Source organism: Glossina fuscipes, unplaced genomic scaffold (genome assembly GCF_014805625.2).
Source record: "Glossina fuscipes isolate IAEA_lab_2018 unplaced genomic scaffold, Yale_Gfus_2 114, whole genome shotgun sequence".
Taxonomy (NCBI): domain Eukaryota; kingdom Metazoa; phylum Arthropoda; class Insecta; order Diptera; family Glossinidae; genus Glossina; species Glossina fuscipes.
This window is the reverse complement of record NW_023998457.1, coordinates 520,495-542,218: the sequence shown is the minus strand read 5'-3', so window position 1 is coordinate 542,218 and position 21,724 is coordinate 520,495. Positions and strand designations below refer to the sequence as shown.

The 21,724-nt window shown below is 37.4% G+C and overlaps 1 protein-coding gene across 1 annotated transcript in view; it reads left to right on the top strand.

Moving 5' to 3' along the window:
• Positions 1-18,702, top strand: part of LOC119639863 (dynein beta chain, ciliary) — a 33,791-nt gene extending 15,089 nt beyond the window's left edge. The window contains exons 10-31 of the mRNA XM_038037545.1: positions 50-1,620; positions 1,752-2,024; positions 2,990-3,019; positions 3,275-5,263; positions 5,321-6,033; positions 6,090-6,442; positions 6,508-7,331; positions 7,445-7,806; positions 7,875-8,031; positions 8,097-9,446; positions 9,719-9,888; positions 9,952-10,255; positions 10,312-10,505; positions 10,576-10,945; positions 11,984-12,124; positions 12,191-12,361; positions 12,428-12,744; positions 12,803-13,217; positions 13,279-14,280; positions 14,348-14,496; positions 17,720-17,852; positions 18,541-18,702. Of these exons, the coding sequence (XP_037893473.1) occupies positions 50-1,620; positions 1,752-2,024; positions 2,990-3,019; positions 3,275-5,263; positions 5,321-6,033; positions 6,090-6,442; positions 6,508-7,331; positions 7,445-7,806; positions 7,875-8,031; positions 8,097-9,446; positions 9,719-9,888; positions 9,952-10,255; positions 10,312-10,505; positions 10,576-10,945; positions 11,984-12,124; positions 12,191-12,361; positions 12,428-12,744; positions 12,803-13,217; positions 13,279-14,280; positions 14,348-14,496; positions 17,720-17,852; positions 18,541-18,702 (11,150 nt within the window). The remainder of the gene's footprint in view (positions 1-49; positions 1,621-1,751; positions 2,025-2,989; positions 3,020-3,274; positions 5,264-5,320; positions 6,034-6,089; positions 6,443-6,507; positions 7,332-7,444; positions 7,807-7,874; positions 8,032-8,096; positions 9,447-9,718; positions 9,889-9,951; positions 10,256-10,311; positions 10,506-10,575; positions 10,946-11,983; positions 12,125-12,190; positions 12,362-12,427; positions 12,745-12,802; positions 13,218-13,278; positions 14,281-14,347; positions 14,497-17,719; positions 17,853-18,540) is intronic.
• Positions 18,703-21,724: the final 3,022 nt, after the last annotated feature.

Sequence of the window (21,724 nt, the reverse complement as noted above, 5' to 3'; positions counted from 1 at the left end):
AAATCATATGAGCGAATATTTGTTTCGGTGGAATAATTAAAATTTTTAGATATCACTTCCTATTTGGATAAGTTACGTCAACCGGTAGCAGCTTTACAGAATCGCGTTAATCTCACTCAAGGCAATTTGAAACGTATCCGAAGAATTATGTCTGCTTGGGTGAAGCAACCGTTATTCGAGCGTCGAGATGGGAAAAAAGATTCAGTATTATGCATTGACGAGCGACCCGATCGTACTGCAAAACGTTATGCTGAAATTCAATCGGCATCCGATGAGATTCATAGATTACTTTATGACAATATGGTGCAATTCAATATGGATTGTAGGCAGGATGATGTCATGTGGTTAAATTATGTCGACTTTGTCGATAATATTGTATACGAATATTTGCTAAAGACGGTGGGGGTTAGTGTCGGTTATATAGCGGAAAATATGGATCCAGATAACAATTATGCTCCATTATTTGAGGCGCGTCTGGAATTAGTGGAACCGAATCTAATATTTATACCCTCCCTGGATCCGGAAGATAGGATGGGCTTTAATAATGTGCTTATCGAACTGATCCGTGACATTATGAAGATGGCTTCGCTTATTAAGCGTCTAAAGACGCAAGAGAAACGTAATTATGGGGATATGGTGAAAGAGAATCCCGATATTATAGCAATGAGAAGAGAGATCTTAAACGGTGTCACTCGAGTAATCGAAGAAGCGGCTCTATTTTGCCGTCAATTTGAGCGGTATTCGTACCTTTGGTTAGATGATCGGCAAGAGTGTATGGATTCTTTTCTGGAATACGGACGAATATTGGATCCCGATGAAATCGAATCGGTTTTAATGAATGATCCGAACGCTCCGTCACCAAGTCCACCGACAATAGAAGCATTTCGCGAACAAATCGACAATTACGAGAGTTTATCCAATGAAATTGAAGGGATTGCATCATTTCAAGTGTTTAGTTCCTGGTTTCAAGTTGACGTTAGACCGTTTCGTCATGCGCTATTAAATACCGTATGTAAATGGGGTAGCATGTTCAAATCTCATCTGGTTAACACGGTGACGAGCAGCCTTATGGATTTAAGCAATTTTATACGCAAAGCAGACGAAGGTCTTTTGCAAATCGTTAAAGAAGGTGACTACGAGGGCCTGGTAAGTCTAATGGCTTATTTGATGCAGGTAAAAGAGAGAGCTGCCAAAACTGATGAAATGTTTGAGCCCTTACAAGAAACCATCCAATTATTGAAATATTACGATATGGATATACCTGAAGAGGTCAATGTTTTATTGCAAGAATTACCCGAGCAATGGGCCAATACGAAAAAGATTGCCTCGACAGTGAAACAACAAGTTTCACCCTTGCAAGCGACCGAAGTGGTCAGCATACGCAACAAGGTGTCAGCCTTCGAGATTTACGTACAAGAATTTCGTGAAGTATTCCGTCATTATAATTTTTTTCGTTTCGATTGTCCTGATCCGTATGATTTGGCCGATCGTATTAACGCTGATATGGCTCGTTTGGAAAATGAAATGGCCGAAATTCAAGAGTCGGGCAGTCTCTTTGAAGTCAATATACCGGAATTTAAATTATTAAAGCAATGCCGGAAGGAATTGAGAATGTTGAAGGTAATCAATCAATCTGAACGGATTTGCTATACATTAAAGACAATTTTCAAAATTTCAAGTCTCACGTCTTTTCTAACTACATTCTATTTTACATTTTTTTAATGGTTTTATTTCCGATTTTATTGCGCTAGCAACTATGGGATTATGTGTTCATTGTGCAGTCGTGCATTGAAGATTGGAAAACGACACCTTGGCGTAAAGTTGATGTCGAAAATATGGATATCGAATGTAAAAAATTCGCTAAGGATATACGATTGCTGGACAAAGAAATGCGTTCTTGGGATACATTCGTAAAACTGGAGGGTACTGTCAAAAATATGCTAACATCGTTAAGGGCGGTCGGAGAACTGCAAAATCCTGCAATTCGTGAGCGGCATTGGAATCAGTTGATGAACTCGACAAAGGTAATTTCGGTGTTATTAATGAAGCTCGTCATTGTAAATACTTTTTTGTAAATACATTTATTTTTTTTAAAATTAATTATTAAGTTTATTAAAAATGAGTGGTAATGGAGTAGAATTTTTACCACAGATACTACTCAGTTGCGCGGACGGACAGATGGACATTTAAACGGTTCATTTTGATTTTGCAATAGGCCAAGAATTTATACACTTTATGGGGTTTTTGAACCTTACTTTGGAGTCATGTAAAATTTTGAAAAAAAATGATTTTATAAATCCTATAAAATTAAATAGGCGTGGCCAATTTTTTCCACTTTTGTAGAGATTTTATGGGCCGCAGTTTAGGAGTAACGAGCAAAAAACCATTTTTTGTTGCTCTTGAAAAACAGAGGTGTACTCAGTTTACGTAGTACTGAAGGCGTGTCAATCGACTGATTCGGCTCATTTTCAATATCAACCTGTGAGAAAGAACTTTCAATATTTCTGCCAAATTTGAAGTTAGAATGATAACTTCATTTTGCGGTCAAGAGATAAGCAGCTATGAGCAGTTACAATCAGTCGAAGTTAAATTTCTTCATGCGCTTTAAAAACCATTTCTATGATAAGCGGATTCTGTTATAGATTTATCGAAATAGTTGTACGAAAATTTCTCAAGAATATATTAATAGACGAAGCCTTTTTCTTGTTTATAGTGACGACTGAACGATTCAAAGTAAATCTTCATTTAAGCATGATTTAATCTAGATCTCCATTTCCAGTCAGTATTTAGCACCGAAGTTTATACCACTAATAATGTAGTCGGGATGAATTTCACTGATTGTACAGACACTTAAAACATAAGTACTATAAAACTTTTCTTCTCACAAGTACCTGATGAAGCGGAATTAAGTTCAAAAACAATTTAATAAACCATCACTGTAAACATGTAAATATGTTCGTATTGTAAATACATATGTGTGTCTTTGCAGAGCTTAGCAGCCTTGCCCAAGGAAATAACGGTAAGCTGTAATAATAAATATTTGAAAATTCTCTGTTCTTCACTACGAAAACAACATTTGTGACGTCCTGTAGCAAACAATAGTGCCTATGTTTGTGTGTATGTGTGTGTGTGTGTATATGTATATATTTGTATATTATATTTTCTTTATATGTGTAGGTAGAGTTAAAGCACCGAAAATTTTGAATTTGTTTTAAAAAAAAACTTTATTGAATGATCGCTTTACTGTGCTTGTATATGTCCTCCTTATAAATAGGTCAAATTCATTATGGATCATGATACTACGTTGGCTGAATTGCTTGGTCTAAATTTGCATGAATGCGAAGAAGAGGTGAAAAATATAGTTGATAAGGCCGTTAAAGAAATGTCAATGGAGAAGATTTTAAGAGATTTAAATACTACGTGGTCTACGATGGAATTTGATCACGAACTCCATCCCCGCACCGGATGTAATCTTCTGAGAGCGTCGGAAGAACTCATAGAGACTCTCGAAGATAATCAAGTGTGCCTTCAGAATTTGATAACGTCGAAGTACATCGCCCATTTCTTAGAAGAAGTGTCCGCTTGGCAGAGTAAGTTAATGATTGCTGATCAAGTGATAACAGTTTGGTTTGAGGTGCAGCGCACTTGGACACATCTTGAGAGCATCTTCATGAGTTCAGAAGACATACGCAAACAGCTACCAGTCGACTCGGATCGTTTCGATCATATTGACACCGAATTTCGCATACTTATGAGCGAAATGTCTCAATCTTCCAATGTTGTAGAATCAACAAATCGACCCGGGTTGATTGAACGCTTGGAAAATCTTCAGAAGGAGCTTACGCTGTGCGAAAAGGCTTTGGCAGAGTATTTGGAAACAAAACGTTTAGCTTTTCCTCGTTTCTATTTCGTGTCGTCGGCTGATTTGCTTGACATTTTAAGTAATGGCATACAGCCGGACATGGTCACCAAACATTTGACCAAATTATTTGATTCAATTGCCCGATTGAAATTCAATCGAGACGAAGCAAATGAAATAGACACAGCTTCGGGCATGTATGCTAAGGACGGTGAATACGTTGAGTTCGATAAGTTGGCAAGCATTCGTGGTCCAGTAGAAGTTTGGTTAAATCGTATACAGGCGGCCATGCGTTCATCGTTGCGTCATTACGTTACCGAAGCGGTGGTCGCCTATGAGGAAAAGCAACGGGAACAATGGTTATTCGATTATCCTGCCCAGGTATCACTGTGTGGCTCACAAATTTGGTGGTCCACAGAAGTGAACATAGCCTTTAGCCGACTGGAGGAGGGTTACGATAATGCCATCAAGGATTATTATAAAAAACAAATCTCGCAACTTAGCTTATTAATCACCTTGCTCTTGGGTGAACTTTCGAAAGGGGATCGTCAAAAAATTATGACCATTTGCACCATCGACGTACACTCGCGTGATGTTGTTTCAAAAATGATCCAGGCCAAATTGGACGCGGGCTCGGCTTTTATGTGGCAATCGCAACTTCGTCATCGTTTCGATGATATGGAAAAGGATTGCTATGCCAATATTTGCGATGCAGAGTTTCGTTACAATCACGAATACTTGGGAAATACACCACGTTTAGTAATAACACCTCTTACTGATCGTTGTTATATAACATTAACTCAGAGTTTGCATCTGATTATGGGTGGCGGACCAGCCGGTCCTGCTGGCACGGGTAAAACAGAAACTACTAAAGATTTGGGACGAGCTATTGGCATAATGGTTTATGTGTTTAACTGCTCTGAGCAAATGGATTACCAATCATGCGGCAATATATATAAAGGTCTAGCTCAAACAGGGGCCTGGGGTTGTTTCGATGAGTTCAATCGCATTACCGTAGAAGTGCTCTCAGTGGTAGCTGTACAAGTGAAGTCCGTTCAGGATGCTATACGCGATAAGAAGGACAAATTCAATTTTATGGGAGAAATAATTTCCTGTGTACCTACGGTGGGTATATTCATAACAATGAATCCGGGTTATGCGGGTCGCACAGAATTGCCTGAAAACTTAAAAGCCTTATTTAGACCATGCGCCATGGTAGTACCAGATTTTGAGCTAATTTGTGAGATTATGTTGGTGGCAGAAGGATTTCAGGATGCGCGTGTTTTGGCGAGAAAATTCATTACCTTATATACATTATGTAAGGAACTCTTATCTAAACAGGATCATTATGATTGGGGACTTCGTGCTATAAAATCAGTGCTTGTGGTCGCAGGTTCACTCAAGGTAAACATTGCACAATATTTTTCATATCGATATAACGTTATGAAAGCAATTTTATAGCGTGGTGATCCAGGGAGACCTGAGGAAGAAGTTCTAATGCGAGCGTTACGTGATTTTAATATACCAAAAATTGTCACCGATGACATGCCAGTCTTTATGGGTTTGATAAGCGATTTATTTCCGGCTTTGGATGTGCCTCGAAAACGTGATGCTGATTTTGAACGCACCGTGAAACAGGCGGCTTCTGATTTGCTTTTGCAAACTGAGGACACCTTTATATTAAAGGTGGTGCAGCTAGAAGAATTGTTAGAAGTACGTCATTCCGTTTTTATTGTTGGTAATGCTGGCACGGGGAAAACCCAAGTATGGAAAACCCTATTGCGCACCTACCAGAATATCAAACGGAAGCCTATATTTAATGATCTTAATCCAAAAGCTGTAACCAATGATGAACTTTTTGGTATTATCAATCCTGCAACACGGGAATGGAAAGACGGTTTATTTTCCGTGATTATGCGGGATCAGGCAAACATGACTGGCGATCAACCCAAATGGATTGTGCTCGATGGCGACATAGATCCTATGTGGATAGAAAGTTTGAACACTGTAATGGACGACAATAAAGTATTGACTTTGGCCAGTAATGAGCGAATTGCGTTAACGCCATCCATGCGTTTGCTGTTCGAAATTTCCAATTTGAGAACAGCTACGCCGGCCACAGTTTCACGAGCGGGCATATTGTACATAAATCCCCAAGATCTTGGTTGGAATCCGTAAGCTATTGCTCGGACTCTTATGAACAAGACTAAATTTTAACTTTAATTTTCAGTTATGTGACTAGTTGGGTAGAAACACGTAAAATTCCTTCCGAGAAGTCTAATTTGGTCATGCTCTTCGATAAATACATACCGGCCTCGTTAGAAACAATACGTGTACGTTTCAAAAAAATTACTCCAATCGCCGAAATGGCTCATATCCAGATGCTGTGCCATTTGCTAGATTGTCTCTTGACGCCGACCAATACGCCCGCTGATTGTCCCAAAGAATGGCATGAATTATATTTCGTGTTTGCTTGTATTTGGGCTTTTGGCTCGGCTATGTTTCAAGATCAAACCATTGACTATCGAATTGAATTTAGTAAATGGTGGGTGAATGAATTCAAAACAATAAAGTTTCCTCAGGGTTAGTAAAAAAAACTGAAAACTATTAGCAGATAGGATGGAAATAATTCTTCTCTTCTGTTTTAGGCGGTACTATTTTTGATTATTTCTTGGATACTGAAACCAAACAGTTTGTTCCATGGACCGAAAAAATACCAAAATTTGAGCTCGATGGTGATTTACCCTTACAGGCTGTATTGGTTCATACATCCGAATCCATACGCATACGATACTTTTTAGATTTGTTGATGGAAAAAAAGCATCCAGTAATGTTAGTGGGAACAGCTGGATCGGGTAAAACCGTATTAATTAACGAGAAATTGCAAGCGTTGTCCGAAAATTATGCTGTGACCGCGATACCTTTTAATTTTTATACAACTTCTGAAATGTTGCAAAAAATTCTAGAAAAACCTTTGGAAAAAAAAGCGGGTCGCAATTATGGACCTCCGGGAAATAAAACTTTAATTTATTTTATTGATGATATGAATATGCCCGAAGTAGATTGTTATGGAACTGTGCAGCCGCATACGATAATGCGTCAACATCTCGATTATGGTCACTGGTACGATCGAAATAAGCTTACGTTAAAAGATATACGCAACTGTCAATATGTGGCGTGCATGAACCCTACGGCTGGTAGTTTTACCGTAAATCCCCGATTGCAACGCCATTTCTGTGTATTGGCTGTTAGCTTTCCCGGGACCGACTCAATTACCAGCATATACTCTACAATTCTATCTCAGCATTTCTCTAATGCGGAACAAAAATTTAATCCGATTGTGACCCGTATGACGCCGAACATCGTAGCCGCTACATTAGCTTTGCATAACAAATGTTCGCAAGTGTTTCTCCCGACGGCAATCAAATCACATTATATATTTAATTTAAGAGACATTAGCAATGTATTTCAGGTAAATGGGCATCACAAGGAGAGCATGGAAGAGAGTTGAAGAAAGAAGAGAAAGACATGCAGACAGAAGAGAAAACATTTTATGAAAGACATTTGTTTTCTTTATTCTTTCAGGGTCTTCTTTTCAGCACAACAGATTGTTTGACGTCCTCGACCGATTTAATACGTCTGTGGCAACATGAAACTCAGCGTGTTTATTCGGACAAATTAATTGATGACAAGGATATCGATAGTTTTACAAAAATGCAACATGACATTGTAAAGAAATCCTTTGAGGAAATTGACGAATCGATTATATTTGACAAACCGAATATCTACTGTCATTTCGCAGGAGGAATTGGTGAACCCAAGTACATGCCTATTAAGGCCTGGACTGAGCTTCACAAACTCCTCCAGGAGGCAATGTCTTCCTACAATGATCTTGTTGCAGCCATGAATTTAGTTCTCTTTGAAGATGCTATGATGCATGTATGCAGGTCGGTTTTCCGTAATGACTAATCTCTATAAATTTTCCCAAACGCACTTTTTCATCCATTTTGGATAGAATTAATCGAGTATTGGAATCGCCACGTGGTAGTGCTTTACTAGTGGGAGTAGGTGGTAGTGGTAAGCAATCTTTATCTAGATTGGCTGCGTTTATTTCAAGTTTGGAAGTAGTACAAATACAACTTAAAAAAGGTTACGGCGTTGCTGATTTAAAGGTAAGCTGTATTCTTCTTTGATAATAAGGCGGTAGTGTTTCAGATAATTTTCCAATTAATATTAGAATGAATTCACTGGTTTGTATCTGAAGGCTGGCCTCAAAAATGTCGGCATTATGTTTCTGATGACCGACGCTCAAATACCAAGTGAGGATTTTCTTGTCCTAATCAACGATATGCTGTCTACCGGTGAGATTCCAGATCTATTCCCCGATGATGAAATCGAGAATATCATAGCAGGTGTACGCAACGAAGTCAAGGGTGCCGGTCTGGTCGATTCACGGGAAAATTGTTGGAAATTCTTTATAGACCGCGTCCGCAAACAGTTGAAAATAGTTTTGTGTTTCTCACCCGTGGGTTCAACATTACGTATTCGGGCAAGGAAATTCCCTGCCATTCTGAATGCAACATCAATAAATTGGTTTCACGAATGGCCGCAAGAGGCTCTAATTTCAGTAGCAATGAATTTCTTATCGCGCAGTAAAGTCCTTCCAGTAAATCACCATGATTCCGTAGCTAAATTTATGGCTTATGTGCACACTGCTGTCAATCAAACTTCTAAAGTTTATCTACAAAATGAACGGCGCTATAATTACACAACACCGAAGAGTTATTTAGAACAAATAAGTTTATATTTAAAGTTACTTAATCACAAACATGAAGACCTACAGAGTAAAATTGTACGTTTAGAGAATGGATTAGAAAAACTGCGATCGACAGCGGTACAAGTGGCCGATCTTAAAGTAAAATTGGCTGTGCAAGAGGTGGAGCTAAAGGAAAAAAACGAGGCGGCCGATACGTTAATTGAAATTGTGGGCGTCGAAACGGAAAAAGTGCAAACTGAAAAGGCTTTAGCGGATGAAGAGGAAATGAAAGTGGCTTTAATAGCTGACGAGGTATCAAAGAAGCAAAAGGATTGTGAAGAAGATTTGGTAAAAGCTGAGCCAGCTTTAATAGCAGCTCAAGAAGCTCTGAACACTTTGAATAAAGCTAATCTAACAGAATTAAAATCATTCGGTTCCCCTCCAGGTATAGTAACTAATGTTACTGCTGCGGTTATGGTACTTTTATCTCCAGGTGGTAAGTTACCTAAAGATCGCTCTTGGAAAGCGGCCAAAATAGCTATGGCCAAGGTGGATACATTTCTCGATTCTCTTATCAATTACGATAAAGAGAACATACACGCCGAAGTTATTAAAGCTATTGTACCATATTTAAAAGATCCCGAATTTGAACCAGAATTCGTACGAACTAAATCCGGAGCAGCAGCTGGTCTCTGCGCTTGGGTTATTAATATTATTAAATTTTACGAAGTTTATTGCGACGTAGAACCTAAGAGAAAGGCCTTAGCGGCTGCAAATGCCGAATTGGCTGCTGCTCAGGAAAAACTAGCCGGTATTAAAAGAAAAGTTGCGGTAAGTAATAACCACGTTAGAGATATATAATCGAAGTTTTGAGTTCTTTTGGCTCGTACATGCATAAGACAAGCAAGAGACGAAGATTTCGACTCGAACTCCCGATAGCTCATGAATCACATAACTGCCGTCCAAGGCGAAAAGGTTAAGAGAAATATTTTTTGTTTAGACTTTAGCTCGGCCGCGTAAAAAAAGTAAAAATCGTAGTTATTAAAACATAAAAACTTTCTCACCAAAAGAAGTTTAGATACAATTAAAACCATATTTTCTAGAGTTTAGAAGAACAGTTGGCTAAATTGACAGCCGATTTCGAAAAGGCTACCGCCGAGAAATTACGATGTCAACAGGAAGCTGACGCTACGCAAGCAACGATTGCTTTAGCTAATCGTTTGGTAGGGGGACTGGCCAGCGAAAATGTACGCTGGGCTGAAGCAGTTAACAAGTAATTTTTATTAACATTTTTGAAGAAGGTTTTATAATTCAGGCAACAATTTTTCCATTAAAGTTTCGTTAAACAGGGCATTACTTTACCAGGCGATACTCTACTCATAACGGCTTTTATTTCCTATACCGGTTGTTTCACAAAGCAATTTCGCATCGATTTATTGCAAAAGATGTGGACGCCTTTTCTAAAGAATTTGGATCCACCAATACCAACTACCGAGAATTTGGATCCTCTATCTCTTTTAACCGATGACACTACTGTAGCTATATGGACAAACGAGGGCTTACCGGCGGATCGAATGTCACTTGAAAATGCGACAATTTTGTCAAACTCCGATAGATGGCCCCTAATGATTGATCCTCAGGTTGCTTATTTGAAAAATAGGAAAAAAAACTTTCTTAACTAAAGCATTTTTTTCAGTTGCAAGGTGTAAAGTGGATTAAGCAAAAATATGGCGATGATTTAAAAGTCATACGTATGGGCCAACGTAGCTATTTGGATGTGATAGAGAAGGCTATCACCAAGGGCAATATAGTGCTAATTGAAAATATCGATGAACATTTAGATCCAGTGCTAGACTCTCTACTAGGTCGCAATCTGATCAAAAAAGGACAGTAAGTGTAATAACGTAGCCGAGTTTCTTTTTTTTTTGTTGCTGACATTTTTTTCAATTTCAACAAACAGAGCTATCAAAATCGGGGACAAAGAAATCGAATACAATGCTAGCTTCCGCTTAATTTTGCACACAAAACTCGCAAATCCTCACTATAAGCCCGAAATGCAAGCACAAACGACATTAATTAATTTTACTGTTACTCGCGATGGTTTGGAAGATCAACTCTTGGCTGAGGTTGTTAAAGCCGAGAGACCTGATTTAGAAGATCTTAAAGCCGAACTAACAAAACAACAAAATGATTTTAAGATTATGTTAAAGAAATTAGAAGACGATTTACTTTCCCGCCTTTCTTCGGCCGGAGAGAATATTTTAGGAGATACAGCTTTAGTAGAAAATCTGGAAACTACAAAAAGTACTGCTTCCGAAATCGAAGAAAAGGTAAAAAAAAAAACAAACTAAAAAACAAGTAAGAACATTATAGTCGGACGCTGCCGACAATTAAATGCCTTGCACCACTTCGCGTAATACAGTTATTCGCTCTTTTTCGTAATAATCAACTAAAAAGTATTCACTATTTTCATGAAAAGCCATAATTTTCATGAAAGCAGGTTAGATTTTCTCTCCATATAAGAATTTACGTTTTGGGAGTGCTAAAGACCTATGTGATCCAAATTCCGGTTATTTTTTTTTGCTGAAACATTTCCATGAATTATAATTATATCATCAGATATCTTACATGGAGCGGGGGAAGAAATAAACCCATGTGGTTCAAATTAACGTTTTTACTTAATTATTCTCATTCACCAAAGAAAAGTTTGAAATTAGGCTTTTTTGGCATATAAAGGTGTGCGTTTCATGAGAAGCCTTATATGCGGTGGTATGACAGAAATAGAACTTCGTGGATCAAACTTGATAAGGTAGATTTCTTTGTCAATTTACTATTATGAGCCAATTCTCACCATAAAATATCGAAAAGTCGAACTTGTTATCATACAAAGCTTTAGTTTCCCTAGAAGCGGTTTTATGAGAGAGGGTTTCAAAAATTACTCCAGCCGGTCAAAAGTTTACACACCAATTTAGAATGCTGATATACTACTACTTAGTCACTTTTACGGAGAAACCTTTTGAAATTTGCAATTTTTGTCGATGTAACGGCTTTTCAGAAGAAGGCGTTATATGGCGAGTGGTGGAAAAAGTCTACCGATCCGAACAACTTTTAATAGCTTTCTTGTACCAAATTTCACCAACATGAACATAACAACGCACCGACAGACATCAGGCGGACAGATAAGCTTACTTCGATTTAGAAAATGATTTGTAATCGATCGATGTAATAAAAGATGGCTATACTTTTAGCCCTTCTAGGTGTTACATACTTCCGCACTAACTTAGTATACCTCGTACTACAAGTGGTGAAGAATATAAATATAGAAAGTTTATGTTTGAAAGCGGGTTTTTCGTTTGTAAATTTTATAGGTAGCTGAGGCGAAAATTACTTCGAAGGAAATCGACAAGGCTAGAGAATTTTATAGGCCAGCCGCTGCTCGGGCTAGCCTTTTGTATTTTATACTAAACGAATTGAACACCATTAATCCGATTTATCAATTCTCGTTAAAGGTTTGATCAAGTCTTCTCGAAAGAAGCTCAGAAATATTCTAAAAATTATAAGTTTTTTCTGTTTAGGCTTTCAGTGTTGTATTTCAGAAAGCTATAGCAAAAGCAGAGCCCGGCGATAACTTGGAAATACGTGTAGCAAATCTAATTGATTGCATAACGTATTCCGTTTTCCAATACACTTCACGGGGGTTATTTGAATGCGATAAATTAATATTTGCCTCACAAATGACTTTTCAGGTAAGTGAATATCTCACGACAGCGTGAGTTTTTCATCCAAATAATTCTTGTGTACTTTTCCTTAAGATACTTTTGATGAATGAAGAGGTTACGTCGACAGAATTAGATTTCCTTTTGCGTTTTCCAATCAAGCCACACGTTACAAGTCCCGTGGATTTTCTTTCCAATTTATCGTGGGGTGGTATTTGCAGTTTGGCTTCGAAAGATGAATTTCGCAATTTGGATCGTGACATTGAAACGTCCTCTAAGAGATGGAAGAAATTAGTTGAATCCGAATTGCCTGAAAAGGAGAAATTTCCTCAAGAGTGGAAAAATAAAACAGCCCTACAACGTTTATGTATGATTAGAGCTCTAAGGCCAGATCGTATGACTTATGCTTTAGCGTATGTTTTGTTTTTCATTTAAATTGATTTCTTTACTAATTGCTTTAAATATTTCTAGAGATTTCATTGAGGAAAAATTGGGTTCGAAATATGTAGAAAATCGGGCGATGGAATTTTCAAAATCTTATGAAGAGGCATCACCTTCAACGCCCATATTTTTTATACTATCGCCTGGTGTTAATCCCTTGAAAGACGTTGAAGCTTTGGGCAAACAATTGGGATTCTCTATGGATTTGAATAATTTCCATAATGTCTCACTGGGTCAGGGACAAGAGGCCATAGCCGAAGGAGCCATGGACACGGCTGCCAAGAATGGCCATTGGGTTGTTTTACAAAATATACATTTGGTACGTAAATGGCTGCCGGTATTGGAAAAGAAACTTGAATATTATGCTGAAGGTTCTCATCCACATTATCGTATGTTTTTAAGCGCTGAACCGGCTTCAACGCCATCGGCTCATATCATACCCCAGGTGAGGGGCATGTATTCAAATAAAATTTTCTGATTTCTCATATTTCGAAAATCACTTTTAGGGCATTCTGGAATCGTCTATAAAAATTACTAATGAACCTCCGACTGGTATGTTAGCCAATCTGCACAAAGCCTTGGATAATTTCACGCAAGAAACTTTGGAAATGTCGGGTAAAGAAGCCGAATTTAAGGCCATACTATTTTCGTTATGCTATTTTCATGCTGTGGTAGCAGAAAGACGTAAATTCGGTCCTCAAGGTTGGAATAAAGTCTATCCATTCAACGTGGGTGATTTGAATATAAGTGTGTCGGTCTTATTTAATTATCTCGAGGCTAATGCCAAGGTACCTTGGGAAGATTTACGTTATCTATTCGGTGAAATAATGTATGGCGGTCATATAACGGATGATTGGGATCGTCGTTTATGTATCACGTATTTGGAAGAGTACATGCAACCCGATTTGGTCGATGGCGAACTATTTTTGGCGCCTGCATTTCCAGCTCCTCCCAACACCGATTACGCTGGATATCATACGTATGTCGATGAAAATATGCCAGCCGAGTCTCCTTATTTATATGGTTTACATCCGAACGCCGAAATTGGTTTTTTAACAACTAGAGCGGAAAACATATTTCGTACTGTCTTCGAGATGCAGCCACGCGATGCTGGGGCTAGTGGAGGGGCGACTGTGACTCGGGAAGATAAAGTCAAACAGATTGTTGATGAGATTTTAGAAAAACTTCCTGAAGAATTTAATATGGTCGAAATTATGAACAAGGTCGAAGAACGTACGCCTTATGTGATTGTGGCGTTTCAGGAGTGTGAACGCATGAATTATCTGACAAGCGAAATGAAGAGAAGTCTCAAAGAATTAGATTTAGGCTTGAAAGGCGAACTTACGATTACCAGTGATATGGAAATTTTGGAAAATTCCCTCTTTCTAGATCAAGTACCACCAGGATGGACACAACGCGCCTATCCATCGTTACTGGGCCTAAATTCATGGTTCATTGATTTGTGTTTACGTTTGCGTGAATTAGAAACATGGTCTACTGACTTTGTGGTAAGTGTTGCATAAGTAAAAAGTATAGATAAGGAAATAGTGTTCTTTGTTACACCTTCTGTTATAGTTGCCTTCCTGTGTTTGGTTGGCTGGTTTCTTCAATCCGCAATCTTTATTAACCGCAATAATGCAAAGTACGGCACGTCGTAATGAGTTACCGTTGGACAAAATGTGTCTACAATGTGATGTGACAAAAAAGCAAAAAGAAGACTTCACGTAAGTCCCATCTCACACAATCAAGTGTCATCATCACAAGAAAAAAGCATTTTTTAATTTAAATTATAGGTTTGCCTGTTTTTTATTTTATTTTTTGCTTTCAATATCGTTCAATAATTTAATTGACTTTTATTTGGCCTTTGGGTTTTGATATAAAACCACAGCCATAAGACATAAAGCTATTGCCACGGTAGGCCTTTCTTTCCATTCATTACTTTCGAGATATCGCAAATTGAAGAATAGCAAACATTTTCTAAGAGTTTGGGAACAAAAAAAAAAAAGAATAACAAAACCCGCAATCAACTCTTCGCAAATCAAAGGTTACAAAGGTTCTCGCCCTCTTGCTGATTTAATAGGAAAATGTTCGCTAAATCTCTTAAAATTTTCTCGTATTATCGTAGCAATTTGACCGTCACAGTTTCTGTCGCTTTAGGAGCACCCATCATATAATTTAAACCCAAAATTTCTGCTCCTTGTTGCAAGCCTTGTAATACGGATGTATTAAGTGTATGTAAATGTTTGCAACATCCGCTAGATTTTTACCGATCGAGTCAGTATCATTTTCTGAATCGAAGAATGTTTACTTGTCTGTCCGTTTAATGACTGACTGTTCACTTTTGCGGTCGCAGTTGTTGACATATTTTGATAACAGTTGGTACACTAGCATATCATAATGATGTCACGATGAGAATGAATGCTATTGAAAACACGTAAAAACATGATGTGGGGTCACAGTCCACCATTAAATGACATGCACCACTTGGCTTACTCATACATCTTATTATAGCTTACATATCGATTTTTCAAGATGCAACGTGGTATGGGAAGGAGTCAAATAAATGATCGATCCGTTCCGTCTTCAAGAGCATTCATCATTGGGTCAAAACATATCAAATGTTATCAAAATATGTCAAAAAAATCGGACTGTAGGGTGAACACAGGGATAAATGGGCAGACATCAAACGGACAGACTACAAGATAGGCTTAGATCAATACAAAAAGTGAATCTGATTCGACTGCGTTGTTTTAGTGTTGTATACATCTGCACAAATTTAATATATCCTCGTACCGCAAGTCCTGAAGAATGAAATAGTATTAGAATTTTACGCAGATTAGGCTTTTTATATTCTTTATGTGGATTCTAAAAGAGGTTCCTTGTTTTGCTTGCTAAAAAAGGAAAGATCAATTTTCTGAGCACCTATATCTCGGTTACTATGCCTTCTTACCATAAGTGGCATAGGATATAGTGAGTTGAATCTGGTTTATGATCTCGCGTATATATAGGAACCGAAAACTCGATCGAAAACTCGAGAGATTTGTGTTCCAATCTCTTCTCCGTTTAAGTGGAAGCTGTGCGAACAAGTTAAGAAGGTCGACATCGCTTATATGAGACATATAATGAATCTCGAATGTTAAATAAATATATTGCTTATGGCTTCAAGATTACAGACGTGTTAACAAATAAAACCAGTAATAAAGTTATATTGGTTTACAACCGAATCTTTTATATCCATCGCTGTTATGCTATAAAAAATGGCTGATTTTTGATATTCTTGTAGAATAATCTTGAGAAAATTTATATTGTGTATTTCCTGTAGTTCATGACCTACGAGCGAAAGACACAGAAAGAAAATGTGTTCTGAGTTTTAGTCATATAGACCTTTGCGCGTTGTAGGTATGTTCTTTGAACTTTGAATCGATCGGCATAATAAACTTTGGGACCATCTTAAACTCTTCGTTCATGTTACATACATCAGCGCAAACTTAATATGACCTTAATATACCCTGTAATGCGAATGGTGTAAGATATGAGAAGAAGTTCTTTGAGAAAAAATTAGCACAAGTAAATCTGAAGCATGTTGACTCGTTCCCGTGCAGTCGTTTCCATGAAAAATCAAACTCATTTTTAATACAAAATGGTGATTATATCATATGAACGCGATGCAGGGTACACAAAGCTCGACCTATCTCGGCTAAAACGTTCATTTTTACTCATTTCATTTTTATCCGCAAAAATTAATGCATACTACGCACTGCTTATAAAAATTCAGTATTTGGCATTTGAACATAGAGCCCGTACGATTACTCTGTACATCTCTTTCCGTTTCCTCACTGCTTTCCTACCGTCGTCGTGTTATGCACCTAGTGGACATCGCACGGGGGATTGTTTACATTAAAAAAAAGGGGTCTTTACGGCCAGTTTCTGCTTTAGATGTAGGGTATAACAAAAATTTTACATTGCGGCGAAATTTTCAAATCACACAAGCTTCAATTATATACTTTGAAGTCGAAAGACAAAGTCCATAAAATATAAATCCCGTTGCCTTGATTTCGAAATTTGAACAAAACTTCGCAAAGATTGCGACGTGCACACAAATACATGGACAGATATCAGGCGAATAGACGGACAATAAAGCTTAGATTGATTTAGAAAATGATTTTGAACTGCTCGATATAATAAAAAATGGACCTATCTTAAGTCCTTTTGGATGTTACATGTGCGTGTACAAAATTAATAAGCTCCGTACCGCAATTGCTGTCGGGTATAACAAAAACTGCATATTCATTTCCAAAAAAGGCAAACAGGCGTGCGGATGAGAAAATAATGCCATATTGGGAAAGATGGGCTGGAAAGGGCCAAACAATTCCATTGCAGAATTGTTAAAATTCAAAATTCTTTGCATCCTAAGAACGGGCATAAGCTTAATAATTGTAATAACAAAAACCAGAAATATTTAATTCAGAAGAAAATATATTTTTCGGTGTTTGATATGAAAATATCTACAACAGGTGTTGGCGTACGGTTATAATAGATTTAGTAATCGGAGAGAGAATGTGAGAAAACATTGCAACAAACATTAATAATCAATGTTTTTCTACGGGCGATAATGGCGACTTGTCGATATAATTGTAAGCGTCATCGTTTAGCCCAAAGTGGCACCATAAATTAACTCACATCAATAATTGATCATGAGATCGTTGTCACGCCGTTTGGCTATTGATTTATGTATAATATGTGTACATATGTGTATGCATGTACATGTATGAATGCCCATGCATGCATTTGTTGTTTGTTTGCTTGTTTCAACTTAAAAGATTTATTTTATTATTAATTGCTTTGGGTGTTTAACGTTTTATTCAATAGACAATTATTTGCTGAACTGTTTTTTGTTTGAATTTCATTTAAATATTTGATTATTTATTTATTAATATATGTGTCTAGTACCGCACCAAGAGAAGGCGCCTACGTTCATGGAATATTTATGGAAGGCGCCAGATGGGATTTACAACAAGGTATTATTATGGAATCGCGTCTCAAAGAACTCTATCCATCAATGCCTGTCATCAATATTCGGGTAAGTAAACTAATGATTGTTAGCGATTGAGAAATCGCTGCATTATCGCATGATCGTACATCGCCGCAAAACTTGTATATATATTTTTCTCGTTTTTTTTTGCTTTTTATACCCTACAGTACTTGTGGTGATACAAGGGTACATTATGTTTATTTGGATATATGCGATATCCGATTGTCTGTCTGTCTATCTGCCCGATATCTGTTCATTTTTGAGATATTTTGATGAAATTTGGACGTATTTGGGCCCTAATGAAAACTGAAACTTAATCAATTGACCGTATCCTTCACTACTAGGTATATTAAGGACCCTCCTTATATTATACCGAGCGCCATTGAGACCCACCTTTTGTTATATCGAGCGATATATAAGCTGCTCTGTCTGTCTGTCCTTTTTGTATTGTTGTGTTCAGTCCACCTAATCGGAATTTTTGATATATTTTGATGAGATACGGTACTTCGACTTGTTCTGACTGAAGGGCAAATGCTACTGAAAATGGTTCGGATCGCACCACTTTCTATACAATACCTTCTTTTAAAAAATTTGTTTTATGAATAACTGTATCAAACGAGCAAACAAGTGATGTAGGATATTTAATGGTGGACTTTGTCCGATTATAAAGTTTTCATTTGTTTTTTTTTTTTTTTATATAAAACTAATGGGAAAGATTTGTTTACCTTTATTTCAGGCCATAACACAAGATAAACAGGATTTACGTAATATGTACGAATGTCCTGTTTATAAGACACGTACTAGAGGTCCAACGTATGTGTGGACTTTCAATTTGAAAACCAAAGATAAACCTGGCAAATGGACATTGGCCGGAGTGGCTTTATTATTACAAACATAAATGTAAATTAAGGAAAATTTTTTCAAAACTTTTTTGCGCTTCGCTTGTAGCTAATTAGAAATTTCAGAAAAATAAACGCATTGTTCCGGTAGTTGTTGTTACTACTAGAAAATCCGCTTTTGGTTAAATTCTTTACATTATTGCTGACTTTTTGCAACAACCATTTTTGTATGGTGGACAAGAGGAGGCGGAGAAGAGTGTTTGAAAAATTAACTTTTTTGGTGGCTGCATAAATATGGGCCGCCAGCAGTGTGTATGTGGCACGATGGTGGTGAGAAAGGAAGCAGAGGTAGCAGTACGTTGAACTTAGCAGTGGGCAAATATCGAAATGCCAGAAAGTCTACTGCGTGGAGATCATTCCACAGTAAGGCGTCACGGTTAAGGGCAGGTTGTGAAGCTCAAAGCCCAAAGTTGCAACTTGGATTACTTCCACACTTTAGAGTAAGACAATAGTACGTTCTTCTAACTGTTGTAGGATGTACTATTGAATAAAACCACGATTTCACAAGAATGGCTGGATCTCGTTTGAAGACAGGAAGCAGGAGATTTTGAATGAGATCTAAAGATTGGCTAACAACGCTGGTTAGAAGAGGGTAGATGACAGCAATAACCTACGAAGTTGAGCGTCCAGTTTTCCTTCTTCTTGCTAAGTAATTCCACTGACACACCCACTATTAACATAATAATTGTCATATTTTAAATAAAAGTATGAAATCATGAATAAAAAAAGCAGAGTAATTTCTTTTTTTTTAAATACAAGCCATACATCAATTGCGCATAAACCATGCAATATAAGATCGTCACTCGTTACAAATATTTGATAAGTAATATGCGTATGAAATATTTGAATGTTTTAATTATATGTAAAATAAAGGCCTGACTCGAGAGAGTAATAAAACGACTTTGCACTCTCCTCATAATGTCGCAAAAATTATCGCATAATCATATTTTAGGTACACTAAAAAGTTCGTGGCGTCTTTGTTTTTCGTAGCCAGTTTTTGAATCGCTCAACTCTATCAAGCCGCACTAAAGCGTATTTAAAATGCCACAGGAAAAAGGAAAAAACATTCTGAAAGATTCTGAAGAAATATACTACACTTTAAAATATCACTTCGAGCAATGCAATAGCGCTTCATGAGCTTGTAAAAAAATTCATACCCATGTAGAAGGAAGATGTTTTCTAAAATTCAGCAGCATGTAAATAGTTTGCCCTTTCTTTCTTTGCATGCTAGGATGTCAAAAACGGATCTCTTACAAAATATTAAGAAAGAACGACACATGCTTTGAGATACTGAACCATTTGCCTGTGGGCTAGAAACGAAAAGTAATTCGTTATCAGTCAACAGTGACTTTCCATCTATGAGTCGCTGCTGAAACGAAACGTATTCGAGCTATTTTTGAAGAGATTGACGCTAAAGATGACCCACATGCGATGATATTGTGCGAAAAATTGCGTTGTCCAAAGAAGAAATGATTTTCCTTTAACGGAACTGAACGAGAATCGAGAATCATGAGCTACTTGGAACCTGGTGGGACGATTGATTACACTTTGTACTATCAATAACTAACGCAATTAAAGCGTCCGCTTTCTCTTCCCAACGACAACGCTGCTTAAAGCTCCCGTTTTTCAAAGGAAATGCAATTAAAGCATCCACTTTCTACTGGCTACAGCAAAGGGGGCTCAAGCCTCCAATTTTTACAGCAACCGTGATTAAAGCGACCATTTTCCATAGCCAGCAAAAAAAGCGGATAAAGTGCCTCCTCTTTATTGTTAACAAGGAACGCAGTTACAGCGCGCACTTTCTAGAAGAAACGCGATTAAATCTCTACTGTCTTCCACAGTGACGAGGTTGAAGCGTTTCTTCTACCACAACAGTTCTCGGCCATGTAAGCATATAACACATTGACTGCCACGTCACACGATTTCAAGTGACAGTAAAGATCTCTTACATCAGGCCGCGTCATCCGAATTCGAATAACTTTTAGATACTTTTTAGCTATTAAGAAAAGATACGTTCAACTAAATGCATTAGGTGAAACATTTCGTTGTAAACGAGCTTATCTTTTGCTACGATAAGAAACAAAATAAGTACAAAAGTATATAACCTGCGGTGGTACTTAAACATTTCTCTCCACACATAATAGTCTTTTACTGCGATAAGTAACTATTGACACAATATCTTTATGCAGGAACATTGCGGAATAGCGGGGTATGGCAATGCACGAGGCCCGAGAGACAGAGATTTTCTTGATAACATGGTGGGCAGTCAACATGTTAATAAGTCGGCTGGTTGAGAAGTTTTCATACATCCACCAGATAGTCGGCCATAACCTTGTGCTATCCAACCACCGAGATTTGCTTCGCCGTTCCGCAGACCCCTTGGAAGGTGATGTCAAAAGATAACAATGATATCTCAGAAGCCACGTAATGGCTTTTTCAGGAAGAATGTCAAAAGGTTATCAATCAAGATGACATACATTTGGTTTAGTGAACTAAATTCAAAATATAAGAATTGCTACAAACTTTTTCTTCGTCGGTTATATAAGAGAATGTATTCAATTGCGAATGACGACATATATCGCTAATGCTTGTAATATATATCTACATAAGTATGTATGTACTCTTTATATGCATATATATGTGTCACATCCATAAGCCTATGACAATAAACTCAATAGATTATAACTATTGGACAAGCGGGAGAGGAAACTCATAGGCTCACGCGATCATTATGATAGCTTATATAGTTAGTTGGACTTCAATATTGCTTGCACTCTGCAAACATATTATCTCATTATGTAAAGTAAAACATAAACAAAACATTCATTTGCATGTAAAAAAAGAACACACAATAAAGCTGTTACGCAGAAGAAAAGAAATCAGTTTTACTTAAAGAAAAAAAAAATCAAACAAGAAATTCTGTTCTTCTTTCAAATGCAATTGATAATAAAGAGTGAAACCCGAACACGATTAGCAGGAAAACGTGATCAGTTTTTCTAACAATAAACAAGTGCTTGCCAC